Here is a 22,575-nt window from a genome sequence, read left to right as displayed (position 1 = left end):
GTGCCTTGTTTTTTAAAAAATATATATTTTATTAATTTTTTACAGAGAGGAAGGGAGAGAGATAGAGAGCTAGAAACATCGATGAGAGAGAAACATTGATCAGCTGCCTCCTGCACACCTCCCACTGGGGATGTGCCCGCAACCAAGGTACATGCCCTTGACCGGAACCGAACCTGGGACCTTTCAGTCCACAGGCCAACGCTCCATCCACTGAGCCAAACCGGTCATGGCCGCAGTGCCTTGTTTTATCCATCCAGTCTTTCCCCTCCTCTATTTGAGATTTAGCTCATGCCTCACTTCCTTCATGCAGCTTTCACCTACCTCTACTATCTCTACCTTCTTGAGGTTCTATGACACTGTCCTTCTCTAGATTTCATGTGACCAGTGTCTTAAGTGGTGTTCAAGGGCTCAGTCTCACCTTTCTGGCAAGATGTTAAGCTTCTGCGTGACAGAGGTTGTGGCTTGTCACCTTTTGCCCTCCTCAGTGCCTAGCACAGTGCCGACTGCCAATTGGTATTTAGTGGCTACTTGTTAATTGGAGAATTCTTCCTTCTGATGCTTCTTGGGCCCAGGCCCCTGACCTTTCTGCTTCTTGAGTTCTAGCATGACTTCCTCTTTGGCTGATTGATTCCCTCTATCTTCCTGATCCTGTGCTCACATCAATCTTTTGCCAACTTCAATGATGACAGCGACTCTAATCCATGACTTCACGTGTCTCTGCAGAAGCTTCTAGACTATACGAGAGAATCCTGACCATTTGAGCTCTAGAATAAGACCAGGTTCAATTTTTCTTCTATGCAATGGAACAGGGACACAGAACTGAACTATAACTTGAGGCTGTTGGACAGTCTGTGACAGAGAAACAGCACATAAGAACCTGCAGATTCCTGTCCCCATGCTGACCTTCATTCCTGTTACCTTCCACGGTCCCTTCCATAGATAGAGAAAGTTTAATTTAGACAAAAGAATGGCCCAGGCCCCCAACTTGCTGGGACCAGAGCTCAGATGACTCAGCAGAGCCCCGACTCCTACTGTCTTTTAGACTCTGGAACGCCAGAGTGTGTGAGTGGGGCCATGGCTGCCCATCTGTCCCAGCAACTCGCTGCTGCGGCCGTTAGCCCTGGACAGACGAGGGGGTACACAGGTGCTCCCCAGTTGCCCAGGAGGTCAGCAAACTGCATTTTCTATGCGGCAGCCCTAGGCGGAGAGATGGCTTGCTGAAGACTAATGGCAACATATTCCTGTGGGCACTTCACAAGGAGGGCTGTCATCAGGGCTCCAAAGTTCTGTGGGAAAAACGTGATGTGGAGCGGAGAACATCTTTTCTGCATCCCTTAGATCAGCGGTTCTCAACCTGTGGGTCGCGACCCCTTTGGGGGGTCGAACGACCCTTTCACAGGGGTCGCCTAAGACCACCGGAAAACACATATATAATTACATATTGTTTTTGTGACTAATCACTATGCTTTCATTATGTTCCATTTGTAACAATGAAATTGGGGGTCACCACAACATGAGGAACTGTATGAAAGGGTTGTGGCATTAGGAAGGTTGAGAACCGCTGCCTTAGATAAAGCCACAAAAACACAAAACCTGTCTTCTTTTATTTATTTATTTTTAAAAATATACCATTATCGATTTCAGAGAGGAAGGGAGAGGAAGAGAGAGAGATAGAAACATCAATGATGAGCGATTCATCGGCTGCCCCCCTGCACACACCCTACTGGGGATCAGCCTGCAATCCAGGCATGTGCCCTTGATCAGAATAGAACCCGAGACCCCTCCATCCACAGTATGACACTGTCCACTGAGCCAAACCGGCTAGGGCCATGTGTTCTTTTAGATTGTTCAGAGCTGGCCTGGGAAGCCAAGAAGGAAGAGTCAAGGCTGATCCTACGGTGGTCAGAACAGGTGTCTGACACCTGGAAGGACTGCATCTGTCTTGGGTCCAGTCACTACCACCGAAACGAAGAGGTAGCCTTTAGGGGAACTGCAATGCTGTAGGGGAACACTGGGTGTTCTGGGAAATTTGAATCATAATGACGTTTGAGTTTTAATAAGAAAGAGTCTTCAGGAATTTATTTTTGGCGAGAGCAAGGTGGACTGTTAAAATAGCTACTCAAGCCCAGAAAGACCACCTGTGACCAGAGCCACCTGGGAAGAGCAGGGACCTGGGAGAGAAGGAAACAGGCAAGGGGCCTGCAAAGATTTGTGCCTGTTATGAACCCAGATGGGAGATTCTCAGGATCAGGAGGTTCGAGAATCTTGCAAAGCTTTCCTCCACTTCTCCTGCATCAGATCGGAAGATTAGATATTTATATGTCGGAAATCCAATTTCCTTTGTTTATTTTCTTCTCTGCTTGCGAGTTCTTTTAAAAACCTGCTGACTGGTCTTGGCATATCAAGAGAAAGCAGGTGAAATGACCGACTTCACACACAGGCTTTACTTACACAAAGGATTGCCTAAGGGCCAAGCCCCCCTCTTATGTGCCTGGGACTGGTGGCAGCAGCTAGAATTAAAGTGAGAAATCTCTAAGCTCTAGATACTGTTCTCGAGCCCTTTATGTCTAGGAGTTTCTTCTAGAGTTCATTTTTTGTTTAAATGTTGAAGCCTGTTTTCATGGCAGGCTGTATGACTCCCAAATGGCGACAGCCCAACATCTCATCCCACAAGCTCTTCATGCAATGGGCTGGGGAGACTGCTCCTCCTGGGAGGCGGGGATCTCCGTTCTCTGCCTTGGAATTGGGGCAGGGCTTTCCCTTTGGCAGAAGTGATGAATTGCCTCTTCCAAGGCTAGGACAGGAAGGGCTTCCGGCTCTTGGAACCCAGCCACCATGCTGTGAGGAAGCCCAAGCTGCCTGCGGAGAAGCCTACATGGAGAAGGACTGTGGTTCTTTGCCTACAGCCCGGGCTGGCAGCCAGCCCCACCTTGCCAGCCATGCGAGTGAGCCATCTTGAAAGTCCGACTTCTACCCTGTTGGTCCAATGTCATATGAAGTAGAAAAAAGCTGCCCACACCAAGCTCTGCCCAAATCGCAGATCTGTGAGTAAATGAATGACTGTTGTAGCGTGAAGTCACTACATTTTGTGATTTTTTTAAAAAAAAATATGGCAAGATAACTGATGTAGTTTCCTAATTATATAAAAACCCAGCATGCTCTTTGGTGTTTATTTGGGTGAATTGTTTTGACTCAGAGCTGCCTCTTTTCCTCACACGCAGCTGTGCCAACAACTGTCCTAATCTCGATTCTATAAGGAGGTCTGGAACCACCGAGGAGGGTAACAGGCGACACAGGAGAGAGCCATTGTTTCTGAGTCCCACTGGCTAAGTGGATATGAGGGAGGAGTGAAGACAGTGTCCTTTTCTCTTGGACTTGAGGCTCTGTCAGCCACCTTTCTCACTTATTCTCAGAGGGCCTATTGGGGATGTGCGGGTAGGTGGCCAGCTATGGTTTTTCATAGGGCAACTGGTAAGACTAACATTTTGAATTTCCAAAAAGAAGAAGAAATGACCTATACTCCTATACTTTATGTATGTACGCTGAGGTTATCAGGGACCTCGATGACGAATCAGGTCCACCTACGAGCTACTCATGGGCATGGTTCACTGTCTTCCCTCATGTCCCTCTCGGACAGCTGGGATCCATGCTAACTTTTAATCCCCCCATGGATGTATCCATGCCAGGGAGGGGCTGCCATCCTTCCTGGGTCCAGAGATTAGCCACATGCCAAGAGAGAAGTACTTAATTGGTCCCATTCCTCACCGTGACCTGATACAGCATGTGTCTTTTGAGCTGATACGGAACCAAACTGAGACATTATCTGGCGATGATGCTCACTTTTCCCTTTGTATCCTAACTTTCTTCTCTTTCCTCACTGCCCTTACTCCTTTGTTCCACTCCATTTTCAATAGATTTATCCAGAAGAAGTTCGGTCTTCTTTTTATTTAAAAATATTTTAATTGATTTCAGAGAGGGAAGGGGAGGGAGGGAGAGATAGAAACATCAGTGATGAGAGAGAATCATTGATCAGCTGCCTCCTGTACACCCCCCACTGGGGATTGAGCATGTGCTCTGACTGGGAATTGAACCGTGACCTCCTGGTTCATAGGGTGATGCTCAACCATGGAGCCACGCCGGCCAGGCTAGTCTTCTTTTTAGATAGCTCCTTTGAACCCTTTCCCAATCCAGCTCATGCACTTAAGCTCTTCATGTGGCTTTTCTCCCTCCAATTTGACAGTCTTAATTCCCAAGCAGAGACCAACACACTGAGTAGGACAGAGGGCCAGCAAGGACAATCAAGATGATGGTGAGAGTGGTTCTCTTCTTTTCCTTATTCTGCGGGTCACTAGGAGAATGCTTCTCTGAGCACAGGTGCTTCTCACTCCTCTGCTTTGTCTGTATCTGAAAGGGGCCAGGAACGGGGGCTGGCCCTTAGGAATCCAGCATTTCTCTCTAGGCCAGTCAACTGCTTAGAGGTTTTGGAAGCAGAAGAATCCTGCCATCACCAGCTCTGCAAATGGATCTCAGCAGGCTTTATAATGCTAGGTCCCTGGGAAAACATGTGAATGTGTGTGTGCATGTATATATTGAGGGCGGACTTGTACTTGGGCATGCTAGCTGGTAATTAGCCAATCAGGGGGGACCTAGAGCGTCCAATTCACTTTATATCCCCAAAGAAAGGCATCTTTGGAGAGAAAGTGAACCTGAAGTAATTGCTCAGTGAGAGACGCCCCCAAAGTTATGCATCTTGAGTGTGTTTGCATGACCGGAGGGGGTGGGTAGAGTAGGAGGTTATTCAAGGGTTCTGGTTCTTTAGATTACATCCAGATGCTAAAACTTGACCAGTGTATTTGCTGCTCTGCTGGGGATCCCAGCTTTCCATCTCCTGGCTGGCAGTGAGCTAAGTAGCTTCAGGTTTAGGGAAAGTTGTTTGAGGCCACTTTTGATGTGCGGTGTGTGAGTGTGTGTGTGTGTGTTCACAGAAGCAAATCTCCTTCTTGTTCTATTGGGAGCTTCATGTCCTAGAGCCAATGCTTTGTGACCAAGAAGTATTTTGAGAAGGTGAAATTCCTAAGCTCTCCTTTGCTGCCCCTCTGTCTTCCTTCCTTGGCCGACAGCCCATCCTAGGGAGCCCTGCCACTCTCCCCACTGCTCGCACTCCTGAAAGAACAGACATCTTCACTGCAGTCTCAGAATGCTGGCGATTGTTTGTAGTAGATGTTTCCATGACACTCATTTAGGTCTTCTGCAAATGCAACTGTACTGGGGGAGGGGACGAGGCGCGGTTACAGTAGAGAGACCGGGAAGTATGAAGACCTTCCCTGCTCATCTGTCTTCTGTGGGAATCAGAAGCCCACCTCCCCCTTTTTCTGTATCTCTCTGTTCCAGACCCCTACACTGCTCCCCAAATCCATCTTGGCTCCATGCTGCTCACATGGTGCTAGGCCCCAGCTAGGTAGGGAGGGGAGGAAACTTGTGCATGAGGAAGCAGCCTTTTATAGAAGAAAGGAAAAAAAGGAAAACTTTGATTGTTCAAAGTTGAGATTTAGTAATGATGAGCAACGCTGACCCGCACTGGGGGTGGCAGTGTGTGTACAGTGTGTTCCAGAGGCTGTTCTATGACACTCCTCCTGCAGCTGAACCAGTGACTCATTTGAAATCTTAGCGACTTCCAGAGGTCATTTTAGTCATTGCCCTGCCTTCAGGCTGGGTGGATGAACTTAGCATCACGTCTGGGTAGGAGGGGTGCGAGGCCGAGGGAAGCGTGTCCGCGTGTGGAAGGGGGTGGGGGTGGGGGTGGTTGCGCGTGACCTCTTCGACAAGATCTCCAGCGAAGGACATTCCCGAGCTTTCCCAGGCTCCCCGTTCCTGGGTTTCCCCATCACTGAATCAGCATCCTCCTCCCGGGAATTGCTTTTCGCTGGATGGAAACCGGATGTTGGGTTCCCTGGGTGGGCGGGGACGACGTCCCCTCCAAACTGTCATGGGTAATGTGAGACTCCCAGGGTCCCACGATCGAACCAGAAAAGCTACCATTTCCTTCAGCAGAAACTTGCCTTGCAGTGTGAGCAGAGAGAACAGAGCAGAGCCGCTACAACGCCTTCTCTCAGGCAATGCGCATGATTCTGCGGCTCTGTGCTGGCGACACTTCAACGCACCTTGAAATGGGCTCGCCTCCCCAGCCGTGACGGGCAGACCTTCAAGCCAATCGGCCTCGAGGCTTGTGGGCGGTGGCCAATAGGCGGGAGGTGGGGGCGGTGCCGGAGGCCCGGCCAGCTAGGCTGCACCGTGGCGCTGGCTGCGCTCCGCCGGGGCTGGTAGTGCAGGTGCCGCTGCGCCGGCTTGGGGAGCCTGCGCGCCGAGCCGAGCGGAGTCGCGGAGGGATGGGGAGCGGGCCGCCCGGGCTGCAGCAGCACCGGCGCGGGGCGTAGGCGGGTCGAGCGGGCGAGAGCAGGCGCTCGGGCGAGAAGTGTGCGGCGCAGGAGCACTTTGCGATAGGATGAGGCTCCGGGCTGGCGCGCGGTAGTACTATGATTTGGTATGTGGCCACTTTGATAGCAAGTGTGATCAGCACCCGAGGTCTCGCGGCTCAAGGTGAGTTGAAGTGCAGCGCCCCTGCTCTGCCCTCCCGTTATTCGCAGCCCCTTCCTCCCCGTCTCCCGCTCCCCGGTCCCTCGGAGCGCCGCGCCTGTCCGCGGGCGAGGCTCCGGCTCCGGCTCCGGCTCTGGCTAGGCGGGCTCCGGCCAGGCACTGCGGGGAGGGCGGGGGCCGCGCGGGCCGGAGGTTCAGGCGGGAAGGGGTCCCAGTCCTCGGGCTGCCGGGCATTCGGGGGAAAAAGACACCTTGCGATCGGGGTCGACTTCGCTCACCTTCGGCCCCACGTCTTCACCCCGGCGTGCCGTGCCCGGCGCCCTGAGCCGGCGCGGCGGTCTCCTGGAGCGCTGGGGAGTCGGCGGCTCCCCTAACTCTGGGTGCCGGGAGTTTGCGGGTGTTCGGGAGGCTGCTGCACTCGCGCCACTGCTCCCAGACGAGTCCTCGCGGGGAGGTGCGACCCAGAGCCTTGGGACTCCTGGCACCCACGGCTAAGGGACTGGGTTATGGGCCCTGCGGGCGCCCACCGCTCCAGCGCGCGCCCCTCCTGACCCCAAATCTTGGCAGCCAGAGGTCGGATCCTTCTCCCAAGGCGAGGGGGGGGGGGCGGGGGGGGCGCACGGAGAACCGAGAGCGGAGAAGAGGGGTGGGGGTGGGGGTGGAGGTGGGGGTGGGGGTCCCTCGGCGGGCTCCGAGGAGCGTCGGCTTTGGCCAGCCCTGTCTGGCAGGCGTCTGCGCTGTCCGTGCCGCACCTGGGCCCCGCCAGGTAAAAGTTCCCGGGGAGCGCGTCGCAGCCGGGCCGCCCCGGCCGCCCTCCCGGCTGCGAGGCAGAGCTGGCGGGGGGCAAGGGCAGCGGGGAAGGGGTCCCCACGGCAGCCTCTCGGAGCGCAGGGGGGTTTTCTCTTTCCTTTTTTCCCCCCTTGTCTGAGCTGGGAAGGTAGAGGGAAGCCAGCGAGTTGGGTGATGCGCGCGTGAACGCGCGGGCTTTTGCTCTGGAGACGGGCAAGGCGACCTACAAGCCGCTGGGTGGCACCCCCAGCTCTCGGCCCTTGTATGGAAGTAGGAGTGCAGGCTGGAGGGTGCCAGGACTCTGAGCTCACGGCTTCCAGCCGCTGACACGCCGGCGGGCGGGCGGGCAAGTTCACGGAGCCCTGAGGAGGTGGCTGTGCAGAGAACCGGCCTTTGCGCGGAAGTCGGCGGGGAGGACCCGCCTAGGAGAGAGCCCGCGCCCAGCGGCGGGAGGGCAGCAGGGGTGGCAGGAGGCGCCTTTTACAGGGTCCTCTCCTCACCTTGTCTGGGCGGTGTAGGGGGCAGGGGAAGTGATTTGAGAAAGTTTCTAGAAGGAATGACTCCCATGCTATTTGGTGGGGGAGGAGGGATCTGAAAACGGAACCAGAGGAGGGCTAAGGGAAGGGTGATTTTGTTAAATGGCGTGGTGACCTGGTTGGTTTTCAAACCCTCCATTTGTCAGGTGGGAAAACGGAGCCAGGGAGACTGCAGGAGCCTATAGAATGGGGGTGGGTGTGAGGTGGGTCAAGTTGTGCTTGGGAATCTCCATCCTCAGCCTCCTCTCCCCCTGCTTCCTTGTAGTCTTCCAATGCCCTCATCCTCCCCTCCAGTTTTTGGTACGTTCCTGCTATGGGACTGTCACTGAAAGCACAAAAGGATATGCTGGGATCTTTGAATAAAAAAGGAGACACTGAAGGGAAGCTCTGAAATAGCCTCTGAAGCTGAGAAGCCAGGGCGAGGGGAATGGACTGTTGGCAAGTTTTCAGCACAGAATAAAGGAAAAGGCGTCGATGTAGTGCAGCAACACACAGCATGGCCAGACAGAAAGAAGGACTTCCTGGTATTGCCTATGGTTGGGCATGAAGGTTATGCCTTCTTTCTGGGTGTGGAGAGGGCCCTCTGTTTGGGATGGCTTGACCTGTACTCCTGCCTGCCACCCCTCATTGGTCTTGGGGTCTTTTTTTTTTAGCCCAAAGAGGCTCTGAAGATAGTGGTTAAGGACCTAGGCCTGGAGTCAAATGACCTGGATTCGAATCCTGGGCTCTGTCACGTGCTGGCCTTGTGACCTTGGGCAAGTTGTCTAAGCTCTCTAAGTGTCACTTGCCTCCGTGGGAAATGGGGTGAACAGGATGAGCGAGTAGGGTTTCTTGTGAGCCTTCGTGCTATAAAGAAATGAGTGACTACCTGTTATATAGTAAGTGCTCAATAAATGTTACCATCACCACCATCATTTCATTATCTCTGGGGTTCCAGTCTTCTCAGTTTCTTTCCCTTGGGGCATTCAGGGCATCAGGCACCAGGAGTATCTTGGGGAGGAGTTGAGAAGGCTGCCTCTGTCAGACACCAAGTACCCTTCCATGGGCTGACCTTGTCTTAGGGAGAACCTGCCATCCCTCTGCAGCCCAGGGAGATGCGTAGAGGGCATGCAGGCCACCAGGCTGCTGCGTGGAAAGCCTTTGAAAGGTCTGGGATTTTGTCCGTGGCCAGAGGTTTGTGGGAAGGATGCAGGAGGTCATAGCCTCACCGCCTCTGCAGGGAGGGAGAAGGGAGGCCTTCCCGGCAGGCGCCTGCTCACGGGAGAAACAGCCAGCAGTGTTCAAATGCTGGCTCTGTCTGTGTGAGAGCTCAGCTGCTCTCTGACTGGCAGAGTTGACTTCCGGGGGTGGAGGGGGGGGGCGGAATTCCTGAAGGGGAGGGGCTTTGCAATGCCATGTTTGGGTTTGGGTTTGCCGGAAGCAGGGCTGCTCTAGCACAGGGGTAGAAGGGGGCAGCCCCTTGGGCATTGTTGGGTTGGGGCAGAGGTAGGGATGAGCTCCCCCTTTTAACTTGAGTTGTGCATGTGGAGGGGATTGAGGTGGGTGGAGAGGCTGGGGAGGGAGTGGAGAAGAGAGAGACTAGAGACGTATCTGGAGTCTGATAGGTGGTGATTGGAGCCTGAGCATCCCAGACTTTTGCTGAGCAAGCTGGGGGGTGGGAGGGAGCCCCCTGGACCACGCTTAGCTGACTCTGGGCCTTGATGCCCAGGGCTCCCTCCTCCCGTCTCCCACAGATTCTGTGGCTGGATTATCCCTGACTTCAGTGTCCCCAAATAAAGTGGAGCTCTGACTCAGATCCTGCATGTAGCTGGACCAGTGCCCTCTCTGTTCTCCCTTTGGTAATGAAGATGAGAGGGAGGAGGTTTAGACCCGAAGCTGCTGGAAAGACCTCCTGGGCAGCCTATGGGCCAGGGAGGGCTGGCTCAGGAAGTGGCCAAGTGGGGTGCGCAGGGCCCTCGCATGGCGTCAGAGGGGTTGTGTCGGGCAGCCTGCGCCCTGGGAGAAGCTGAGGAGAAACTGGGGGAAGAATCAGCTTTCAGCTCCTGGCCTGAGGCCCAGCACTTGCTAGACTTGGAGTTGTCAGGTCCCAGAGCTGGGTGGTTTCATGTTTATGGCTCTGATAGAAAGTGGGATCTGGTTACCCAAGGAGCAGAGGCTGCCTAGCTGGGGGGATGCTAAAGCCCGGCATCTCCCTCCATCCCTCCCTCCTGGCTCTGCTTTCTCCAGTGCCTGCGTTTTCTCTCTCCCCTCTGCCCGCCCGGCCAGGGCGCCCGGGCGCGGCTCTCAGAGCCTGGCCTGCCAGTCTTTCTCTTCTCGTTGGCCCCTTTTGTCTCTGGTGTGCTGGGCACCTTCCTGTGTGCCTTGCCGGGGGACTGAGGGTGGGGAGATGAACCCCAAAGGGGTCCGGGCCTGGGATTTACCACACTTCGTCACTAACATCGCCCCCCTCCCCCCATCCTGTGGCCTCTTCAGGCTGGGGCTTGGGGCTCAGGGGAGCGAGTTTCTTCTGTCTGCTTCCCTAGGATGGGTGAGCAGCTTTTGTGGAGTGGCTCTGAATTGTGAAGAGCTGTGATTGGTGCAAGCTGTCCGGAGGTGTGTGCGCGTCTGCGTGCATGTGCATGTGTCTGTGTGTGTGTGAGCATGTGTGTTTGCACCTGTGTCTGTGTGTGTGTGCCCGCACACGTGTAGAATGCAGCAGGACAGGGGCAGTCAGTCTGCAGGCACGGGGTGGGGAGTCACTCCTCTCCAAGTGCCGTGGGTGGCGGAGACTAGACTCAGAAGAACAGATGCCTTGCTTTCCTTACCCCGGCTCTGCACCTGAGTGTAGGCAGCTCAGAAGTTTCCAAAGTTGGGGGCCCAGCCCAGGCTCTAGATTTCAGGATGCCTGAGGTTCTGAGAGAAAGCCTAAGTGGGGGGACAAACCCAGGTCGAGCCCCGGGAATGCCAACAACAGGTGTATCCTGCCCCAGTGGCTCTGACACCCGGTTTGTTACTCAGCACAGCCGAGTCGAGCAGGGCGGGGTCTCAGGGAAGATGGGCGAGGGTGCTGGGTTGCAGAAGCAGCTCGCAGCCTGGCCCCTCAGGGGCACTGCCCACGGGTGCCAGTTCAGTCTGCCCCAGGCAGCTGACCTATTTTTTCCTTCGGAATCTCCTGCTTTTGTGTTTTTTCTTGCGTGAATAAGCAGCAGGCTGGTGAGCAGAGGCAGGGCCTCCATCAGGGTGTGGGGGGAAAATTCCATGTGGCCAGGGCTTCGAGGGAGGTCCCAGGGATGAGATGTTCCTTCTTGGCCTGTCCCTCTGTCCCCTGCCCCCATCTCCTTTACCTCCCTCCTGGTCACAGGACCCACCAAGATAGTGTGTGGCAGACAGCCTGTCCGGAGGGTCATCTTCACAACTGTGTGAGCCCAGCCAGTCCTCATTCCCAGCGTCAGAGCAGGGAATGCTGATGCTCCGCCATGAGTACTAATAGGGCGTTGATTTCCCACTTATCGTGTCTACCTGGCACCTCACCTGGGGATCGTGACCCTGTGGCAGGCAGAGCCCACTGTGTGCTCACCTGGCCGGAGCACATGCGTGCATTTGGCCACGTGTGAGTGTGCAGGTGCAGGCCTCCGCCCAGGTGGTGGGGAGGGCTCGCGTGGGGTGTGGCCGTGCCTTGCTGCCGAGGAGTCATTAAAGGAGCAGAGCCGAGGTTGCATTACTGGCTCCATTACTGGCTGCTTCCTGCCGGGAGCTCTTGGAGGAAGGGCTCCCGGAAAGATGGTCTGGCCGAAGCATTGCTGGAGAGGTCCCCCAGAGGAAGGCGGCCTGCCATTCCCGCCCCGCCTCCCAGGACCTGGCTGTTCAGAAGATGGGACACTCTCCTGGCCAGGCCAGTCCGGGCTCACCTGACCTCTGACTTCCGGCCCGAGAGGTTTGAAAGGGATTGGGGTCCGAAGGCTGTGAGCACACTGATGGGGAGACCATAGGAGGAGGGGACTTCTCTGGGGACCTGCCCGCATGGGTGGGGGGTCCTCGCTGGAGGCAGATGATGTCCAGGCGGCCTGTGGCCACCTGCCTGGTGGAGAGGAGAGCCGGGGCAGCATCTGATGTCTGGACACAGTGTCCTGAGCCACACGTGCTCTGAGAGAGCGCCCAGCTTCCCGGTGGGCAGCAGGGAGTCTGTCTTCTGCCTGCCTCACGCCCTCCTTCTGGGCTAGCGCCTCCCTGGGCGCCTGAGGGCCCGCTCCCTGGAGTCTCCGGGAGCCTCCTGGCTGGTCAGGGGGGAATGACTGGGGGGCTTCCAGGGGCTGTGCCTTTTTTGGAATCAGCAGAGATTATTTTTAGGCGGCAGTGGAGGTGGCAGTGGCTGCCACTCGTATTATTAGACAGCAGGCCTGTGGTTTGGGAATCTGGTGCCCAGAGGAGGTGGGGGAGGGGAGAAGGAGCAGGAAGACAGGAGGAGGCTCCAGAGGGGACCTGGCCTCCTGAGGGCAGCGCTCCCTCGTGGTCTCCCTCACCACGGTGGCTGCCAGATCCAGCCGGAGGCTCCTGGGCCAGGTACAGTGACACTGAGCTCCAAGCCAGTCCACGTCGGCCAACTGCCTTCTGCAGTGTCTGCCCTGTCATCCTGGCCGGGTCCCGGTTACAGGAGCCTGGCTGGAGAGCCTTGCAGAGCATGCCGTGGAGAGGGGCGGTGGGGAGGGGCGGCGGCGGGGCGTGCTTTGGGTGCAGTGGGGAGAGGCCTTGGTGCCTGGCCTGTGGCCGGCAGGATGGCACCAGTGAGTGAAGCCAAGAGGGCGTGCAGGCTGCCCTAGCGGCCACCTGAGTGACCTGGCTGAGCTGCGGAGCCTCCCAGCTTGCTGGTTTGTGACATGGCAATGGCAGTGCTTCTGCCAGGTGGGCACCGTGGCCATTAAGGGAGCTCCGTGTTACATGCCCAGCACAGGGCCTGGCATATGGCAGGTGGGCAGAGGAAGCGGGAGCTCTCTGCACTGGCACCAGTACCTTCTCTGGTATTAGGAGTGTCTCCCACGCCCGTGCCCTGCCTCCCGCAGCCCTGCCCTGGGAGAGCTCCAGGTGGTGAATGTCAGGTGTGGGGCCGAGCCCGGCCCTGGTCACCTCGTGGCCTCGTGGTTCTGTGCTCACGGGATCCAAAGGCAGCCGTGGACTCGGGCCCCTGCTGTGGACCACCTGGCCCCGGGAGCAGGAGATTTGTACCCCGTGGGCTTTCAAAGGTCAGCCAGACTGCAGGTGCCGCCTCCCCCCTCCTTCGCCCACCCCTCCCCCTTTCCCTCCTGGGGTAGAACAGCTCCACGGGGGACTGGCAGGGCCCCAAGGTGCAGATTGGCTGGGCTCGGGCACTGCTGTGTTCCGCCTTCTCTGAACCCGGCCTGTGAAATCCAGGACACTTCACAGCCTCCCACTGTCCTCACCCCTGCAGGTCCCAGCTTCTCTCTAAGAGGTTGCAGCCCCCTCTTTGGGCTGCTCAGGCTCCTGTGATGGGGAAGGGGGTCTGGGGGGGTCTCTGTCCTTCTTGCAGCTTCTCCCCACCTCAGGTCACATCCATCCTTCTCTTCCCCTCCCCCCTGCCCCACCCTCCCTGCCTCTCCCTCTCCCTGCCCCGCCCTCCTCCCTCTTCCCTCCTCCTTCCCACCTCTCCCTCCTCCCTCCCTCCCTCTCTCCCTCCTCCCCCTTCCTTCCTGCTCCCTTCAGAACCAGTGGTCAGTTACTCCCGTCAGCTCTGCTGGGAGAAGCCCCCCTGTTCCCTGGAGGAACAGCCTCGGCTCTCTGGCCCTCCTGGTTCTGGGTGCTTTGAAGGCCTGTGTGTATGTCCCTGTGGCTGAGTCTTCAGTGCCTGTGAGTTCTCTCTCTTTCTCTCTCTCTTCCACCTTCCTCCCTCCCCTTGGGCTGGCTGGGCTCTGCCTGTCTGATCTGCACTATACCCATCTCTGTGTCTCTCCTTTCTTGCTTCTTGAATCCCTTTCCCACTTTGGCTTCAGTGGGTGTCCCCTGGGTTTGAGGCCCCGTCCCTCCTCTATCAAGCCCTTTTCCCTCTTCATTGCTAACCTGCCTGCTTCTCTTTTTTGGTAGCGACCTTTTTGGTACAAAGTGTTTATTAGACATGTTCTGGCTCAGAAAAAATCCGGCTTAGGGAGAAGTGCTTGTGGTGACGGAGGGAGAGAGCGTGTGCATGTGTGTGTGTGGGGGGGGGGGGGGGGGGGAGGGGGAGGGGGAGGAGATGAAGAAAGCTGATAATAGTTCAGGATTCAGAGAGCCAGGAGGGTGGGATTGAGTTCGGGGGCCAGGCAGGGCCTCTGCCTTCTTCTTGGGGAATTCCATCTCTCGCCTTTTCCCATCTTTGGGATGCTTATCTCACCGTGTCCTCTTTCAGCTGCTTGTGTCCTTGAGAAGAAATGGGGATGTGGCTGTCTGGCTTGGGGGGGCGAGCCTCTCTGGATGCCAGGCTGCCCAGGCCCAGGGGCTGGCTGGGGGTGGGGTGGAAACCTGGGCCCAGGTACTGGGTGAGGTGTGAACCAGGCTGCCTCCTTGCCATGCGGTGAGAAGGTGGCAGCAGGAGGTGTGAATGAGCAGCTGGCACTGTGGGAACCCATGCCAGAGCACAGAGCCCACCCCCCTCCTGGGCTTGCCCCACAGGGTCCTCAACCCCAGTAGCCAGAGAGCTCTAGGGCCAGCCCACTGGCAGAGGTGGACAGCCACCTGCCCAGCAGTGCTCGGTCCCTCTTTCTCCTGCTCTAGGCTCTAGTGCCAAGGCCTTGAAGGAGCCCCCTTCTGTGGACAGTGTCCGTCCCCCCCACCAGGAGACCCACCCCTGGGAATAGCTCCCCCCCCCATTCTGTATTTCCTCTTTTCATTTCCTCCAAAGTCTGTGCTGCACACACATGTGCACACACCTGTGCACACACACATCCACATGTCCCTTGGCCAAGAGCTACACACACATGCACACGCACTTGACTCGCTCTCACTGGTAGCCCATTCCTCCTGGGTGCAGATCAGCCTTTGTGCTCCTAGACGCTGGGAGGCTGGGAGGCTGGGAGGCAGGCCCTGCCCGATCCGATCCGGGTGCCCCTGGGGCTGTGGGGGAGGCACCGCTGCAGCAGGGCCTCCTCATGCTTCCCCTGAGGGGCTGGAATTCACACTGAGTCTGCAGCAGGGCTGGGGGTGGGGAACTGGGAAACCTGCTGGGGCCTCAGGCAGGTGAGTGCAACACTCTGCTCCAAAAATACTCTGTGATCTTAGCTCTTTCTCTAGAAAACAGTGATGTCACTGGTAGCCAATCAGCTTCCGGAAGGTCTTGCCTCCTCCTCCTTCTGCAACTTGCAGGGGGAGAAGCTGGAGAGGGGTGGGGGAGGGGGAGGAAGAGAAGGAGAGACACCAGGAGACACACCGACAACAGACAGACAGACACAGAACGCGACGGAACATGGAAACACACGAGCACACACCGACAGAGGCCCACACGGGAAATAAGGCCGGCAGAACCCCTTCCCCATGCACAGCCAGACAGAAATCCATGTGCCCCACAACACACACACACACACACACACACACACACACACTCTGATAGAGACATTGAAACAGGGAGACAGAAAAGCAGACAGAATCACCCGCAGAGAGTGGGAGCTAGAGAGACAGAGACACAAAGAGAGAGAGACACACAGACACGGGAAAGGAGCAAGAAAGAGAGTAGACAGACACTGCAGAAGCAGTGACAACTAGAGAGAGACATGAAGGAGAGACAAAGATGAAGGAAGGAGACAGGCAGGGGCACACAGGGGTCAGAGGTGTATGAAGAACCAGAGGCAGCTGACAGACAGTCAGTCAGACAGACAGACAGGCAGACAGACTGCTCTTCTGGGCATCCTCTCCATGCAGTAGTGGGCAGGCCCAGTGGCTCCCTGCTTTCCAGCCTCAGTGAGCAGCTGCTGTCCATGGTGCTGCCTGCAGGGACCGGGAGGGGAAGCGGGTGGGATGGGGGAAGACATGCTCTCCTCCGGGCTGTGTTGGATGGTGTGAGGGAAGGCCAGATGGGGAGGCTTCCTCCGCTGCCCCTTTGGTTGGGAAGTAAGCTGGACAAGGTGACTCTGTGGGCCCGGAGGCCGGTGTGGGAGTGAGGAGTGTCCGGCGGGAGGAGGGGGCTGCACACGTCCTGTCGGGCTCTAGCGTTTGAGGGGTCTAGGAGCCTGCTGTCGGGGAGTGTGAAGCAGTGTCTGGGTTAACCTCCAGCTTGGGGCGGTGGGTCTCTCATGGTGTCCCCCTCCGCTGCCAGGAGGATGGGTGCATTCTGTCCAGCTGTATGGTTTGTCCTCTGCTCATGGAATGGTGTTTTCCCCTCAGCTGGCTGGGGTTAGCGGGCCCCAGGGCCCCTCTGTCCCCAGCACCCTGCTCTCCTAATGGTGATATGTGGGGCTTTGCAGCATGATGGGTTTGGGGCTTGGAACCGGGAGAGCTGGAGCTCCCCCTATCCCCCACTGCAGGCCCAGCAGGGAGTGGGAGGAGGGGCCTGGCTGGGCTTTTCTCTCTAGTGTTGCCCCTAGCAGCCTCTGCTCAGCTTGTAGGGATTCCCTGCTCCTGTGTGGAGCACTCTTGTTTTGTGCTGCCAACATCAGACTGAGTGGGGTGGGTGTAGGAGGAGGGGCGGGAGGAGGCAGGGAGCGCCACCAGGCTCTGGCGCGAAGCCTGCCGGTGCAGGGAGATAGTCTGAATCCACCCTCGGCCATAGCGGCCCTGGTCACGGGTCTGCTGAGGCCCCTCCATCTTCTCGGTGTCCAGACCCCTTAGAATTCTTGGGGTGGGGGGTGTCACAGGGAGGGCTTGGAAATGGCTTCGCTCTTTGGGGGGGGGGGGGGTAGGGCTGGCCTGCAGGATGGGAACTGCCTCCCTGTGCTCTTTCCCCCTCCTCTTCTCTTGAGGTTCATGGTTGGCGGGGGGAGGGGGGGAGGGGGGGAGGTGGAGGATGCACTGGGGACCCTCTGGGGGGGTGAGCGAGCTCCTCTTCAGGAGGAGGGCTGCGGGATAGCCGGCCCGGGGAGGGGGCAGAGGTCTTTGAACGTGGGCAGGGGGCTGCCTCTGGGGTCGCCAGGGCAGGACCTCCTGCCGCCTCCTTTTCTAAATCCCAGCCTTGCTGTCCCCTTAGCTGCCCACGGCCTGCGAGAGGAGCCCGAGTTTGTGACGGCGCGAGCTGGCGAGGCTGTGGTTCTGCGATGCGACGTGATCCACCCGGTCACCGGGCAGCCCCCGCCCTATGTTGTGGAGTGGTTCAAGTTCGGGGTGCCCATCCCCATCTTCATCAAGTTCGGCTACTACCCACCCCACGTGGACCCTGAGTATGCAGGTACGGTCTGGCCCCTTGGCCTCTGTCCTCGGCTTTGGCTGGGCGGCCCCTCCCCCGCGGGGCCGGTGGTTAAGCTTCCTACTGCCTTTATCCGTCGCCTCCTCTCTTCTCACGGGTCTGAGAGCTGTTTTCCAGTCTCTGCCTCTTCCTTCCTGTCCTTTGGACTCTGGTAGGTTTTGATTCCGTGGTGGGGAATCAGAGAGGGAGAGGAGGTGATGCAGGCAGGAAGCAGGAGTCGGGATGGGGGTGGGAGGGGCAGGCCGGGAGGGCAGCTCTGTGCGGGAGGAGCTGAGTCACAGCCACCGAGCCTGGTCGTGTGCAGCTGTGGTGTTGCGTCTGCCTGTCCCCACACCTCCCTCTGGCGCTGAAGTTGGGCCTCCTTCCCTCCGGGGTGTCAGTGTGTGTCTGTGCCTGTGGCGGCCGCCTGCTCTCTGCCACAGCTGCTCCTGCCAGCGGCGGCCACACTGAGTCACTGTCTGTGCCTGCCGCCGGCCTCGATGGGGAGGTGGGGGATGTGCACGTGTGAGCATGTGAGTGTGTGCTTGTGTATGTGTGAACACATGAGTGTGTGTGAGCATGTGAGTATGTGAGTGTGTGCTTGTGTATGTGTGAACATGTGAGTGTGTGCATGTTGTGAGCATGTGCATGTGTGAGTGTGTGTGTGTATGTGAGCGTGTATGCCTGTGTGAGCGTGTGCATGTGTGAGTGTGAGCGTGTGTGCCTGTGTGAGCGTGTGCGTGTGTGAGCGTGTGCATGTGTGAGCGTGTGCCTGTGTGAGCGTGTGCCTGTGTGAGCGTGTGTGTGCCTGAACGTGTGTGTGCCTGTGCGTTGGGGTTTAAAGGACGGGAGGAAGCTGGCAGGACACTGCTTTTATCTTTCCTTCTGGCTCCTGAGTCTGCACCGCTTTTCTCTCGGAAAACTTCCGTTTCTCTCCCTCCCTCCTGCGCCTGTGTCTCCTTTCCTCTCCCTGGCCCCGCTGGCTTTGATAGTCTGGCTTTAGGCAGGTTGCCAGTGCAGAGACAAGGGGAAGGCGGAGGAGGTTGTGACATTGGAGTGAGGCGGGCTGAGGTGGTGGGGGAGGGGAGAGAGGACCTGAGGGTGCCTGGGTCTCCTCCCTTGTCCTGGAGAAAGGGGGGCCGCTCCCCATTCTGCTGGGCTCCTGCTGCCAAGCTTACCTTCTAGAGCTGTGAGACAAACTTTCAGCGAGCTAAGAATGACTTCTGGGTGGACCAGGGTAGAGTTAAGGAGGCCGCTGGGTGTCTGCTCTGCTGGCCAGCCCTGTCCTCACTCTCCAGCTCATAGGCCTGTGGCCTCGGCTCTTGGGGCCCTGGGTCCTGGCTGGACCAGCAGCGTCTCCAGCCCTGGTATTAGGGCTGGGAGGGGTCTTAGCACCCTGGTCCCCAGCCTGCCTTCCCTCTGCCAGACAGAGGGGGTATGGGGCGCGGGGCCCAGCTGGGATAGGGGTGTTACCCCACCTGAATGGAAGTGCTCTGGGGCCTGGCCTAGACCCCCAACTTCCTTCCCTCTCTTCTCCCCTCCCTCCATTTCTCTTCCTCTCTCCCTCCCTCTTCCCCCTCATCTCTGTATCCCTCATGCCTTCCCTTTGTCCCCATAATGTTCGAAAGAAGAGGCGCATTCTAAGGCCTGAGCTCTTCTCAGTGCCAAGAGCAGGGCTGCAGTTGCAGCTGGGATGGGGCCCGCTGAGGCTGGAGGGTGGGAGGGACCGCGGCTCCATGGCCCAGGCTTTATGCCTTTTCCTTTGCCACCTGCGGCCAGAGGTTGGTGCCAGCTGTTATTTCGGGCCCTGCCCCCGGGAATGGCCTGCAGGTGACGATGGGGCCTGTGCCTTTAGCCGGGGTGGGGGTGACGAGGTGTGGGCCTCACCCCTGGGCTCTTGTCCGCCTGTCCCCAGGCCGAGCGAGTCTTCACGACAAAGCTTCGCTGCGGCTGGAGCAGGTTCGCTCTGAGGACCAGGGCTGGTACGAGTGCAAAGTGCTCATGCTGGACCAGCAGTATGACACCTTCCACAACGGCAGCTGGGTGCACCTCACCATCAACGGTGAGTACGGGCCTCCTTCTGGGCCAGGAGCCCCCAGAAGCCTGCTGCCTGAGGGCCCGCTGGAGGGGAAGCCTCTTTTCGGGCGGCACCCCATCGCTACTCCCAGTCCCTGCTGCAGAGAGGAGCCTCAGCACGCTGGGCCCCCCTCCATGCCCTTCAACTGGCTCCCCGGAGCCTCGGGTCAGTGGGAGCCTGGAGGAGCTGCTCCCGGGGCTCGGAGCAGGGGTGTGCGGTGTGTGTGTGTATGTGTGTGTCGGGGGGGGGGGGGGCGGTGATTCCTCCCTTACTGGGAGGAAGGCATCTGGTTCTTGAAACCGGGGCTAAGGCTTGGTGGAGCCACCGTTCCCAGCCTCGGAGAGACCCTGCCAGCCAGGAAGTGCCTCCCCCCTCCAGTGGAGTTCCCAGAGTCCCCCCATTACTGCCTGCCTTTGCAGGGTGACATTTTGGTTCCTTGTGAAATGCATTCATTGGCGTAAGATGTGCTGAGGGCCTACTGTGCGCCACGCTCTGCACCAGGTGCCGGGAAGACGAAGCTGAGCGCCCCCGGTTCAGCCCCTGCCCGGACCGGGTTTACCGTCTCCTAAACCAGGAGGATCCTGGGAAGGGGAACAGTTTTAATGGCTGTCAGTTATGGAGAGCTCAGGCTAACCGAATTGTGCTGTGTGCCGTGCTTTTCCAGCGTTCGGGCGAGGAGGCCCATGAGGAGGCTGCAGGGGAGCCTGTTGGCTCTGTGTTGGCCCAGGCGGGGGGCCGGGTCTCCCTGGCTAGAGATCCCCCTCTGTCACTGGGCGTCCTGACTTGAGAAGGCCTCCTCTGGAGGAGGCAGGAGGAGCTGGGGAGCAGTTGAAGGAGAGTGAACCCCATTGTGTGGGGGGAGCAGATGTTTGTGTCTTGTTGTTCTGGCTAGACCAGGGGTGGGCAAAGTTTTTGACTCGAGGGCCACAATGGGTTCTTAAACTGGACCGGAGGGCCGGAACAAAAGCATGGATGGAGTGTTTGTGTGAACTAATATAAATTCAAAGTAAACATCATTACATAAAAGGGTACGGTCTTTTTTTTTTTTAGTTTTATTCATTTCAAACGGGCCAGATCCGGCCCACGGGCCGTAGTTTGCCCACGGCTGGGCTAGACCCTCACTCTTCCTTATTCAGCGTTTGGCGAAATGTATTCAGCCACACTGTGCTGCAGACACTATGCTAGTTCCCGAGGCTTCGACGGCGCATGGGCTTGGGTGAGCACACACAGCTGGGTCCTCATGGCTCTGATGTCTGGAGATGCCGTGGTCGGGAGAGGGATGGATAGCGTCCAGCTCGGATGCTTCTCAGCATCAACCGGCCCTGACCTGCCCCGAGGGACGACTCTGTCTGCCCACCTGTGGGGCCGGGTCGTCCTCCCAGGGCTCGGGTCCGGCGGGCCCAACCCATCCAGGGTTCTGGGAGCACCAAGCATTTGAGCCAGAGCGCTGACCTCTGGGGAGGGCAGACTTAGAGGTGGCCGCCTCGGGCCATGTTGGTCCAGACTGCTGGACCCATCCGATGCAGCAGCCGGCTCGCGTCAGTCAGGCCCCAGAGACTGATGGGAGGCTGGCTTTAAATCCTGGGGGGGCTGTCCCTACCACCCGGCAAGCTTTTGAGTCACCTCCTTTGGCTGCAAGCTGTTGTGTGTGCCGGGAATGAAAACTCATCTTAATATTAGCCCCAGCAAAACATCATTAGGGAGGCACACCCGCGGCTGAAAGCCTCACTGAAGGCTGAGCCAGGAGTCCCCACGCTGCTCTGTCTCTCCTGTGCCCTTTCCTGCACCGGCTCAGCTTCCCTGGCGCCTCCGCTCCTCCTGTCCTCCTGCTGGTGTTCATTCAGCAGCCTGAGGCCCAGGCATCCGTAGACACTACTTGCAGGGCAGAAAGTAGGCTTGTGTGTTCTGGTACAGCCTCTGTCTTTGTTTGCACGAGTGGGAGTCGATTCTTCGGGGACCCCTAATTGCTCGGAGTGGAACCGGCATGGAATAAGAGGCTGCAGACACTTGGTTTATGTCATGAATCCATCAGGTGGTAGCTGTCTGATTCTGGGCGACTTAAGCCACCTCTCTGAGCCACGGTTTTCTCAGTTACCAAGCACAATGCCTATTGGCAAAGCCGCCGTGAGGATTAAGGGCAGCGCTGTGTGAGAACGTGCCTGGCCCGGTGTCTGAAGGGTTCATGACCTGTGGGTAATTATGCGTCAGATGCTGGCCATCCTCCTTCTCGAGAGAAAAAACCAAAACACACACAGATGAAATCAGAGGAGAGTGTGGCCGCAGGGATATATGGTGACACAGGAAGGACTTCGGGCTGCAAGAGGCAGAGGGCTGTCATGGTTTGAAAGTGCTTGTGCGTCACCAGTCATCACCCATTCAAATCCCAGCGTCCGCTCTGTGGCAGGCTCTGGGGGCACAGTGGTGGGCAGCCACGTCCAGAGACAGTTTGATATGGGCTTTGGGAGCGAATCTGGGGGAACCACCCTGTGCAGAGAGAGAGACCCGGGCAGGGATGGGGAGTGAGCCAGGTGCAGGGTGGGGCGGTGGGGAAGAGTGCTCCAGGCAGAGGGAACAGCATACGCGGAAGCCCAGAGGAAGGCGAGCCGGCCCGCTCAGGGCTCAGGGAACGCAGGCAGGTTATTTATATAGGAGTGTTCGGTGGGAAAGCTAAGGATGTGCACCATCTGCTCCAGGCTTTAGAACCAGGCTCCTCAGTTGCCTTTACCAAGGAGCCTACCTCTCAAATAGGTAGAACAAGCACAGACAGCTCCCACGGTGAGCGGGAGACCTCTCTCCTTTCTTCTCCCTTCCCTTCATCTCCTTTATTCTCCCTTCCCTTCATCCCAGCGTACATGCTGTCCTGGCTGAGGAGGCTGGAGCCCCCACCATGCCACGGCTTCCAAACTAGAACGTTTAATGTCAGGCATTTTCTGACAGGGATCACCTTTGGAAAATGGAAAGGCCAGTGAAAAATTAGAATTACAAATTGTCTCTTTCTCCTTCTGCGTTTTCTTGAAGATCGGTTGTGTGGAAACAAACCCAATTATTTCTTTATCACATACAAAATACCTCCTCCGCCCCCCCAGCCAAGTCTCCCTTTAGGTTGGTGAGTTCCTTGGAGGCGAGGCCAGCCCATGTCTAACCTGCACTGGTAATTATAGGGCACTTGTAAAAAAGAATGAAGCCTGGAACGCAGCTGGCAAGCTAACACCGAATTCAGTAAATAATCCAGACTCAAACCATTA

General features: G+C 57.4%; 1 protein-coding gene across 6 annotated transcripts in view; it reads left to right on the top strand.

Annotated features, from left to right (window-relative positions):
• Positions 1-6,412: 6,412 nt before the first annotated feature.
• Positions 6,413-22,575, top strand: part of IGSF9B (immunoglobulin superfamily member 9B) — a 49,784-nt gene continuing 33,621 nt past the window's right edge. For all 6 annotated transcript variants that reach the window (XM_070399656.1, XM_070399655.1, XM_070399653.1 and 3 more), the window contains exons 1-3: positions 6,413-6,597; positions 17,059-17,256; positions 19,169-19,315. In XM_070399656.1, the coding sequence (XP_070255757.1) occupies positions 6,534-6,597; positions 17,059-17,256; positions 19,169-19,315 (409 nt within the window). In that variant the 5' untranslated portion in view covers positions 6,413-6,533. The remainder of the gene's footprint in view (positions 6,598-17,058; positions 17,257-19,168; positions 19,316-22,575) is intronic.

The sequence above is a fragment of the Myotis yumanensis genome, unplaced genomic scaffold, assembly GCF_028538775.1.
Source record: "Myotis yumanensis isolate MYYU_CA2020_CCGP unplaced genomic scaffold, mMyoYum1.0.hap1 SCAF_19, whole genome shotgun sequence".
Classification (NCBI taxonomy): domain Eukaryota; kingdom Metazoa; phylum Chordata; class Mammalia; order Chiroptera; family Vespertilionidae; genus Myotis; species Myotis yumanensis.
The sequence above is the reverse complement of the archived record's forward strand: the minus strand, read 5'-3'. Positions and strand labels throughout refer to the sequence as shown.